This window comes from Haliotis cracherodii, unplaced genomic scaffold (assembly GCF_022045235.1).
Source record: "Haliotis cracherodii isolate W230 unplaced genomic scaffold, xgHalCrac1.p SCAF_35, whole genome shotgun sequence".
NCBI lineage: Eukaryota > Metazoa > Mollusca > Gastropoda > Lepetellida > Haliotidae > Haliotis > Haliotis cracherodii.
Window position 1 is genome coordinate 2,399,579 of NW_027266292.1, and position 11,465 is coordinate 2,411,043.

The following is an 11,465-nucleotide window of genomic DNA, read 5'->3' on the forward strand; positions in this document are numbered from 1 at the left end:
ACAAACAAACAATAATCCAGATGGTCAGCAGTTTACTTTTGGAAAGGAAATTCGACGAAAAAGCGATTGGTTGAAGTCTATTTGCGTTGTTAAATTACTGTAAATGTGTATTTTCATATTTCAGTTACCTGGTGTAATGATTGAACGTACTTCAGTTACCTGGTGTAATATTTGACTGTACTTCAGTTACCTGGTGTAATATGTGACTGTACTTGAGTTAACTGGTGTAATATGTGACTGTACTTCAGTTACATGGTGCAATATTTGACTGTACCTAAGTGACCTTGTGTAATATGTGACTGTACTTCAGTTACCAGGTGTAATATTTGACTGTACTTCAGTTACCTCGTGTAATATTTGACTTCACTTACCTGGTGTAATATTTGATTGTACTTGGAGTTAACTGGTGTGATATTTGACTGTACTTCAGTTACCTGCTGTAATATGTGACTTACTTTCGTGTATTCATTCGTAATACAAACAACCTTTTTTTATTTCTGAAGCGAATATCAATGTTATCATTTGTGTAAGCTGAAGAAAGAACCCTGGTTTCTTCTCTTATTTCCCCTTAAATCTGTCAGTCTTTCATCCACCATGGCGTATTGCGGACACTTTGTCCATTGTCAAAATTATTAGAAAATGGATTAACTCGATGAAAACCCATCTGACTAAAGTTAGAGGACGATAAACAAAAAACCCAAACATGTACATTCATAACAGACACATAAACGAGCAGAGGAATATATTAATTCAAGAAATAATAATATTCAATAGAAATATTAAAGAAAGTTATGTCAAATTTAAATGATAAACGAAAAAATAACAACACACATGTAAATACATAATAGAGACTTAAATGAACGATGGAATACATAAATTCAAAAACAAAAACATTTAAAAGAAATATTTGAAGTTATGTAAAAATTTTAAAAAAGTAACATTCACCGATTAGCAGCTGGACTTTCCTAATTCATATATATTCCTTAAAAAACAGCAGGTTTTGACATTTAAAGCAGACCTCCACTGTGCTTCCCACGCCAATCTGCATACGGTGCACCATGCTGCCCCAGCATGCAGGGGTTGCAACTGTGCAGCGACACAATGACAGTGTGCATAACGCTAATACCAAACATTGCTCGATATGTATATATATACCTGCTTGTTTAACGTAGTCAGCATATTCCCGTCAAGTCAAGTTGCCAGCCACGCCGAATACCTCCTATCTATTACCATGAAGCTGATGTGTGTCCTCGCCTTTCTTCTGTTTGGTGAGTAGAATTGAGATCTATTAAAGGGGGGCTCCGCTCTACTAGTGTTTTTCATGCCTAAGTCTTGACGGTGTAAACTTAAATGCTCTTTGATGGCATGATTGGATGAATGTTGTTTGTGGTCGTAGTCGACAGTGTTACAGACGTATTAGGTCTGTAGATATTCAAGTATGGACCAGACAATCCAGTGACTGATTACGTTGATTGGGGTGACCATTTAATCCACCCGTCGGGACACGATGATACACAATCAGTACCCGTTCAGGGCCCCCTTCCTCAAAGCGATCTTACCGCTAAGACAGGCGTAACGGGCTCACGCCTCGCCCAATATTTTCTTGCCAACCTAATATGACACCGTATACGGCAACTGAAGACACCATAACTAATATCATTATAACACGTGCCCTGCATCCATTTTCAACCACAGGGGCGGTCGGGTAGCCTAGTGGTTAAAGCGTTCGCTCGTCACGCCGAAGATCCGGGTTCGATTCCCGACATGGGTACAATGTGTGAAGCCCAATTCTGGTGTCCCCCGCCGTGATATTGCTGGAATATTGCTAAAAGCGGCCTAAAACCATTCTCACTCACTCATTTGCAACCACAGCTTCATATTGAGCCCGATTCGAATGACGCGACGCTAAAAATAGCCGTCCAATCAAATAACTCCGAGAGAAATTCTGTGCTAAGACGAATGGAAATGGTGACGTCATTTCTTTAACGAAGCTATCAGGACAAAAGGGTCCAATGTATTTGTCGTTATAGAAAAGGGACATAGAGCACTGGGTTATCTAGTATGGTGGTAGAGAAATCACACCTAAATCAATGTAAAATCACTCATCATACAAACAAAGGAATCACACAGTTGCGTTTCCCCGGAAATCAAACACATATTTTGTTTGTTTGTTGTTTAACGCCCCACTCAGCAATATTCCAGCTATATGACTGCGGTCTGTAAATAATCTAGTCTCGATTAGACAATCCAGTGACTGATATCATGAGCATCGATCTACGTAATTGGGATACGATCGATGACGTGCAGCAACCAAGTCAGCGGGCCTGATCACCCGATATATAGTCGTCATATCTTAACGTGTTCAAACATATATATAAGCATGTTTACCCTCAAGTCCCTCAGTATACCCGACCGCCTCGGCACTAAGGGGCTAAAACAAGGACTGGTCGGCTCGGAGTCAGTATACTGTGTCTTAGTAGGGTATTCATGTTAAACTGCGGCATGGTATATCAGTGAGCTAGCACTATAAATCAGCATCAGTCCGGACTAGTACAAGCAGCCACATACATATGCATGCACGTCGCTATATAAGTTCAATAATCTTTGACGCGACGTTGAACCCAATTTCACCCCACCTCACCTCAGTATAACCCATGGGTATTCCGGTTACAATTTGATCCCAGCAACCTATGCTGGTCGTATTAGGAGGAGTGACTTGGTTGATGGTCTGTCACCGTACCCCGATGCCTGGGCCTTTCCTCACTGGTTTTTCCGCTCTGAGCCCGATTGTTTACATGACCTCTACTCGTAATATTGCTGTAATATTATGTTGCTGAGTCTTGCACTAAACAACAAACAACAAACAATGTATACACTGTACTATCATCGCTGAAATGTTATTTACTTAATAATCATTCACTCCCTATCACTTTAGCTGGTCTTGTGGCATCCTCCGAAGCCAGCTGTTGCTGTCATCACGGCAGTCACAAGAGCCACCACAGCAGGCACGGCATCCCCGTCCCCATCCCCTACTCCATGGGCGGCAGCAGCGGCGGCGGCAGCCACTCCTCCAACATCCCTCTCGTCATCACAACTGCTGGAAAATAGTTACAACGAGTTGCAGCAGGTGAGCTACCATGAAAGATCATTGACACAAAGACTTAAGATATATATTTACAAAATTGGTCTCTATCTGTATCTGAATCAAACAAATGTATTTATTACAAAATGGTAAGAAATGATTTATATCCCGAACAGTATTTATCTTTATCAATGTAAACAAGTTCGGTTTTCCTTAGCACAGATTTCGATGTTGTTCACATGATCTATTTATTGAAACTGGACGTTACACGGGTATTAAAAGAGAAGAACGCATTTGTCAATTGTGAGCCCTGAATGACATTGAAGATGAATATCACTTTCTTTTTATATGCCGATTTTATGCAACATCAAGGGCTAAGTATATACCTGAATATTACTATGTCAATCCTATGTCAATTTCTTTAAATTCACACCTCTGTTAAACAAATCTAAGTACTTACTTTTACAAAGTTTATATATGTACATTTATCATGCAATAGGACAAATGAAAAATATTATGTCAAGACTCTACTGCTCTGAATGTACAAATTAGAATAGGTCTTCAGCAACCCATGCTTGCCGTAAAAGGCGACTATGCTTGTCGTAAAAGGCGACTAACGGGATCGGGTGTTCAGGCTCGCTGACTTGGTTGATGCATGTCATCGCATCCCAATTGCGTGGATCGATGCTTATGATATTAATCACTGAATTGTCTGGTCCAGACTCGGTTATTTACAGACCGCCATCATGTAGCCGAAAGACTTAATTGACACATGTATTTGGCGTTTACTACTTTGGCGCCACCCACGAGCACAGGTATGGTGTTGACAAACCCAGAATCAAAGCTTGACGCATTTTTGGTATGGAACCCATGATCAAAAGATTCTTGTCCTTCTAGGGGCGGTCGGGTAGCCTAGTGGTTAAAGCGTTCGCTCGTCACGCCGAAGACCCGGGTTCAATTCCCGACATGGGTACAATGTGTGAAGTCCATGATATTGTAAAATCACACTCACTCACTTGTCCTTCTACGGGACGTAACTCTGCACAGCGAAATGCGATTATTTATGATAATTCGTGAAAGGCTATTTTATTTCAATCCATGTACGCAACGTTTGCCGCCTTAATACAATTCCTCGAATTGGGAATCACGGTTTCTCATCATCTTCTTATTGTTTTCAGATTTGCAGCCTGCTCCTTTCCGTGTATACTACAATCCTTGCTGCGCATGCCCAGCATCAGTCGACTTTGGTGGGATGTGATTGGCAACTTATGACTATAATTATTCATAGTAATATTGTAACGGTCAATACTTATTCAATATATTCAGTCATACTTCAGTTAAAGGTGTTTTTAATGATTTGAAGCACTGTGTTAGAATACGCAACTGTTCAAAGCAAACGTCCCTGCATCGAGACGGAGTGGGCCATTTCGCCTAAACGTTGGGTCCGATGGAGAGTTTGTTTTGACTGTGTGAAAAACGTCATTCCATTCTCCCCCGTTAATGGTCTCGAACACATTTATCATTGATAATAATATTATATCTGTGAAGCTTGAAATTAAAACCATCAATGCATTTAAATGACACCTACATTTTCTCACTCACAATAAAGGTTACAAAATACGTTGAGTTATATTTCATTGTATGTCAGTTTATTGCTCATAAATGTACAATGAGTGAATGGGTTTAACGCCACTTTTAACTGTATTTCAGTTATATCACGGCGTGTCAACTTAATGTGTGAGAAATATAATAATAATAATAATGTAATGCAGGTCACAGACGTTTACCACTTTGGTGAAACCCGGTATCACGGCTATGGTGCTGACACACATAGAAGTATAATTGGGGCGAATCGGATTCGAAACCAAAATCATAGGCTCCTGGCGTGCCCAGGGGAAGCAACTCTGCATCGTGACTCTGCACAACTATGCGGCGCCTTAGGCGACTGGGCCTCCCGTGCCCCCTCCCCCTTTCAGGGGACAAGGTTTGATGATTACGTGTGATTTGAATGGAAAACAGGCCATGAAGCATGGTCCCCTCTTTAATGCTGTTTTGAAAGGTATTTCATTTATCACAGCGTGTTTGTTTATTGTGTGAAGCAAGCCCAAAGGTTTCCATGGCTAAAATGTTATGGTATTGACAAACCAAGATTCTGTCACTCGAACCAATAATCTTCGGATCCTGGCACGGCTAAGAGATGCAACCCTTACCATGGTAGGATACGAATCGTATTATTCAGGAATGAAATAATACGTTTATCATATGAGTATATCTTCATATAACAACTTAATTAGATTTCACCACCGGCCGGTGAAATGTGGTCTCACACCGCTTTTGGCACTATTCCACCAATGTCACGGCAGAAATGTGCTCCATACATTTACCCATGTGGGAAATCGAACTCGGGTCTACGGCGTGACGAGCGAAGGATTTAATCATAAGGCTACCCCACCGCCCCTGTTGTTCGATGAGGTCGAATGAACAAAACGTACCTTATTCTCACGTGGAGCCGACTTCTCAAGTAAAATAAAACGTTCGTTGAGGTATTTAGAATTTATTATACTCAGCAGTACATCAAATAGTAACTGATCGTTATAGCTCGAAATGCGTTGTATTCCTGTCAAAAGCCGTTTCCGGAAGGGGAGATAACCGACTAGGATTTTTACCACCGTCATCTGTGCTGAAAAAGTAACATGACATTAGAGTTGAAATTAAATGTACAGTATTAAGACTTGAATACTAATAGAAATTAATCATTTGGAGTTGTTTCGCTGTAAAATCTCTTTCACTTAAGGTACTTGGGTACATGACTTAAGGAACATGCGTGGTATTGAGACACGTGATTTCTATCACTTTTACAATGGCAAAGCATACTATCATGTTACATCAAATGTATTTTGCGTTCCGTTTCTGAGTTCAGGTTTTGTAATTTCCGAGCAGCGTTTTTAGTATGTTGAGAGTTATTGGCCCCTTTTACTTTGGATTTGACTGGAGAGAAATACAGCTCTTATTTCAGTTGGCATAAGGTAAACGGAATGACTTACCCGTGTTTATTTTCCTGTTGTTGTGATGATGAGGGGGATGTTGGAGGAGTGGCTGCCGCCGCTGCTGCCGCCCATGGGGTAGGGGATTGGGATGGGGATGCCGTGCCTGCTGTGGTGGCTGTGGTGACTGCCGTGATGGCAACAGCAGGCGTCGGTGTACGCTGCCAGGAAGGCTGGAATAACGTTTACTTGTTTATCTTTAAAATTAACTTTTTAGTAAAATCAAAAGGTCTAAAAAGTTGATATCGTGAGTTATGGGGACGTTTTGTTCGTTGTTTAACGCCGCACTCAACTAATATCAATATTCCAGCTACATGACGGCGGTCTGTAATAAAACGAGTCTGTACCAAACAATCCAGTGATCGACAGCATGAGCACCAATCCACGCAATACTGGGGTATTTGCATAGAAGAAAGAGTGTGACCAACCGATCGATATAGTCACCTCCTACGCCAAACTCAGAATTCTATCTACGCTGTAATATATTGTCCCCAGGACGTGGCGCTAACAAGGCTTTGTTGTATATCGAAACATTAAGCGAATACACACACCTGTGTTCCTAGTTCTAATGCATAACTTAGATGCTATGGTTTAACAAGATGTTACTAACATATACCTATCTTATCACAGACCAAAGGTTTGATTACTCGATAACATTCAATATGATTTTACGTGTCTCAAGCATATGTTAAAATATATATTATGTTTGTTCTCACACGGACAGCATTTAAATATACACAAAGATTTTTTAAAAATGAGAGAAAGTATTTGAGGGGTTTCTTACCCATAGCTATGAAAACGAGGCAGATAGCAAACTTCATGATGCGTTGTTTCAAATTGTAGTCGATTGGAATCTGATGCTAAGCCTTAACGGAAAGGCTTTTTATATCAACATAAAAAAACACTAACCGCTGTCATAATCCGATGATAAACATTTTCTTGCTGTGGTCGCCCAAACTCGCCGGAAAGGGGAGATAACTCAGCGGGAGATTGGCCGCTGTGGTTAAACGCGTTAATTTGCGTCACGCCCTTTGGCAGTCTTTTCCTGTAGACAGAGAGTTAAGTGATGTGTTGTTTAACGCCCAACTCAGAATCCTGTGATTTACATCATGGGCATCGACCTTCGCAGTTGGGATACAAGGACTTGCATCAACCAAGTCAGCGAGCCTAACCTCCCGATCCCGTTAGTCGCCTCTAACGACAAGCATGGGTTGCAGAAAACCTATTCTAACCCGGATCTTCACGAGTCCAGAGTGAGTGATTGGACGAGTATGTTTTTACGCCGTTTTATCAATATTCAAGCAATAATCAAGCCATATTCAAACAGTATTCAAGCAATATTCAGTCTATATTCAAGCAACATTCAAGCCATATTTAAGCAATGTTCAAGCAATATTTAAGCCATCTTCAAGCTATATTCAGTCTATATTCAAGTATCATTCAAGCCATATTTAAGCAATATTCGAGCAATATTCAAGTAATCTTTCAGCCATCTTCAAGCTATATTCAAGCAATATCACGCAACATCCTCGTTATATCATGATTATTCTTAAAAGGGTAATATTCATCTGCGACTGAAATTGTATCAAGTTATCTTTGGCCTCAAGAAATTAGCATCCCCCATACTCTGTGACCTTTATGCGGACACATGCTTATCTAGATTAAGTAAGATAATCCAAAACTGATGTTAGCCAATTACAGCAAGCATTTTGTTATATCCATGTAACATTTCTCAATGTAATGTACTTTTGGTGAAAGCCATATTAAATTATTTATAGTTTTTCCATATTTCTCTTCGGACTCACGGGGTTTTATCTTATGTATGTATGTATGTATGTATGAATGTATGAATGTATGTGTCCTTATGTATGTAAACAAGATAAACAAAATCAACGTTTTATCTTATTTATTTTTCTTTTATCTGACACATGTACAAGGAAAATGAATAGTAATTGGACAAATTCATTTTCGGGGTTTGTCTGTAGCTGTGTGTTTGTAAGTCTGATGGAGGCCTTGTGTACACCTGAAACATTGAATAAATACTATTAGATAACATGGAGAACATAGGTATTTGGCGTCTTATACACACAGGGAACAGTTATACATAATCTTATAAATGTATCCTTGCTTTTAACAATCACTATTGATTATTTCATTCTTGTCAAAAGTGAGCAAATTTTGAAAATGGATTTTTTAAATGAAAAAAACCCTCTTGAGATTGAATTAAAACGGTGTTTATATGATAATGTATTTATCGTCTGCCTATTGTTTCAAGCTGTACTTAAACACGCGTTACACACAAATATACGCAATGAACAGTTCCGTGTTTGCTATATAGAACCATATCTGGCCAGACTTTGTTCATAATTCCATCAAATCCCAAACATTGAAATGTCAATTTATTTTTGAAGCAGTTTTACAAACAAAACAAATTCATGTACCATTGCTATTAGTGTATATAAATATTATTATTTAAATAATAGTTGAAACCTGTTAAATATTTATCTTAAAAAATTCAAAACACAACGAAAACGTCGAATTATGCCGAATCCCGTTCCCCCGCCCGTAGTTTTTTCCCCTACCAACTTACCACTTTGACAAAATATTTTGGAATGTTTTTTGAACATTTACATATTTTTTCTTTCGAACTACTGACCTGAATTATTGGACCAAGAATCCCCCTCTTTAAAACAACGGCAATCTTTAACCGCTAGATTGACATACATAATATATTTGAGGTAGCAGACAAACAAAATGGCTTTTGAACCACAGGAATAAACCTTCCGAGGACTGTTGTTGTTTGTTGTTTTATACCGCACTCAGCAATATTCCAGCTATCTGACGACGGTCTGTAAATAAATCGAGTCTGGACCAGCCAAGCCAGTGATTGACATCATGAGCATCGATCTACGCAATTGGGGTACGATGACATGCCGTCAATATGACCGAGCGTAGAAACGATTCCACACTCTGTAATGACCCGGTTCAGATAATTACCGGAACGGATTTGCGGAACGGACCCCTGTTCTTAAATGGTAGCTCACCTGCTGCAACACGTTGTAACTATTTTCCAGCAGTTGTGATGACGAGAGGGATGTTTGAGGAGTGGCTGCCGCCCCCGCCGCCGCCGATGGGGTAGGGGATGGGAACGGGGATGCCGTGTCTGGCGTGGTGGCTTTGGTGGTTACCATTGTGACAACAGCAGCTTGCGTCGGCATAGGACACCAGCATTGCTGAGACAAGAAAAACAAACACTGTTCATTTAACATGTTGCATGTAAACAAATAAATGAGGGTAAATGACAATGTTGATATACTGTTTACAACGAAATCTCTCTGATACGATCCGGTCTGTGCTATACACGTGGGAAACCTGATAATGCTGAATTTAGTAATAAGTGCATTTATAATGCGCCAGATTCCATTCACCAAGTGGATGCTCATAGCGCTACACACTTTTGTTATGGTTTTATTGAAACAAGAAACATAACTGGGATGGCTCTTAAGGTGGTTCGTGTACCCTTTGAAACTTCAGTTTTCCACATTTATCATAAAAAGTTCGAAAGCTCAACATCGCTCTCGTATCCAAGCCTTTTGTTTTGAAAGATGAAAAAGCTCGAAATATCAAACTAGCCGTCGTAATTTCAGCTTTATAGCGCCCGTTTTGAAAGTATGATTTTAATGCCCCAACCCCTTTCAACAACTTTCTGTACTTTATTTCCTAATGTCGATATTCAGAACTGTATGAATCGTTTCGAAATGGTATCGTTCTCGTATAAAGGCAACTATCGCGACATTCACCTTTACGACAATCATTCTCGTTTGTGGTAAATCACAGCCACATTGCATTTTTTTTCCACCTGACTGTTTCAAAGATCTGGTCATTCTGCACCTTTATTAGGGCTGGGACAGGTCACTCGGATACTCGAGTACTCGGGTCGGGTAGGCACTGAGTAGGACCCGGGTACCCACAGGACTACCCGGACCCGTGGTTAGTCACGTGATATATTGTTTCATGACAAAAATTCACAATATAAATACATGGTTACACAACAATTTTAAGTCTCTAATGTTCGCATTTCTTCATGACTATGAACACGTTCCTTCTGACTTACCGGTATATATGTTTGAACAAAGCTAAAACTTCAGTCAACGTCAGTGTATGCACGACCACATCGTTTTATACGAGTATCTAAATACATTCTGCTGGGGCTACCGTCAAACTATTCCCAATCGGACATTTTGTACCCAACTCTTGACACCAACAGCGGGTACCCGAGTAGGGTCGGGTAAAAGGGGTGTGGGTACCCGGGTAGTAAAATTGGACTCGTCCCACCCCCAATCTTTATGCATTCGGTTTTGTTATCCGCTTTTTGAAATTAACATTACCGTAATCCAAATCATCGTTACTATCAGACTGTTTAACGTTTAATCAAACTTGTGTCTTATATTCAAAGATACTGCATTTGTTTGTTTGTTTAACGCCGCACTATTCCAGTTTTACGAAGGCGGCCTGCTAATAATGATATCTGGACCAGACAATCCAGTGATTGACATCATGAGCGTGGATCAACGCTTTGGATATGATGACATGCATCAACCAAGCCACGGATCCTGACCATCCTTCTTCGACGTGGGTACAATGTGTGAATCATATTTCTGGTGTCCCCCGCCGTGATATTGCTGAAATAGTGCTAAAAGCGGTGTAAAACCATACTCACTCAACGACAAGCACAGACTACTGAGAGCCTCTCTCCTACCCAGGAAACCCAGGGGAAGAGGGGCTGATTAGAGTGAGAACTTACCCATAACAGTGGCGAAGAAGCAGATGGCGCTCGTTATACTGATACCTTTCATGTTGTTGTTGAACTTGAGAGTGTATCGTCATGGTTGATGTTGTTGTTTATATACACAATTACACTCGTATCTACCTGCACATGCTGTTTGGGTGTGGAGAGAGTTATCACCTTTTTTAATAGCACTCCGTGTGCATGGTGCTGTCATACATTTATCATTTATAATGCGTGCATATTTTCTATAATTTTTTAAAGGGATTACGTATTAAAGCTGGTTTAAACATTCCACGTTCATATTTTATTTTTTACATTTCCCTTTTAAAAACAAGTGATGATAATCGCTTAATCTGCCGCAAAGTGAAAGATTCGTTTCCACAACCATACTTTTTCGGATGAGAAAACTGGAGTTAACAATGTACTTGGTCTCATTGAACAGTATATTTCACTGTATTAACCGCCGTCAAATAGCTGGAATATTACTGAGTAGGGCGTTAAACAACAAACAAACGCAAAGTATTGGTCATGTTTTAGATCATGAACAGTG

General features: G+C 40.0%; 1 protein-coding gene across 1 annotated transcript; it reads right to left on the reverse strand.

Annotated features, from left to right (window-relative positions):
* Positions 1–2,931: 2,931 nt before the first annotated feature.
* LOC139477726 (mucin-1-like) lies at positions 2,932–9,317 on the reverse strand. Its single transcript, XM_071260123.1, has 3 exons — positions 9,171–9,317; positions 6,127–6,299; positions 2,932–3,097 (listed from the first exon to the last, which is right to left on the reverse strand). The coding sequence occupies exons 1-3, from the start codon at positions 9,315–9,317 to the stop codon at positions 2,932–2,934; spliced, it is 486 nt and encodes a 161-aa protein (XP_071116224.1).
* Positions 9,318–11,465: the final 2,148 nt, after the last annotated feature.

Excerpts from the sequence above, each read along its gene's own strand:
- LOC139477726 (XM_071260123.1), bottom strand. The coding sequence starts at position 9,317 with ATGGTAACCACCAAAGCCACCACGCCAGACACGGCATCCCCGTTCCCA. Across the intron at positions 6,300-9,170 it reads GTTACAACGTGTTGCAGCAG|CCTTCCTGGCAGCGTACACC; the intron begins GTGAGCTACCAT and ends ACGTTATTCCAG. Across the intron at positions 3,098-6,126 it reads CAACAGGAAAATAAACACGG|CAGTTGTGATGACGAGAGGG; the intron begins GTAAGTCATTCC and ends ACTATTTTCCAG.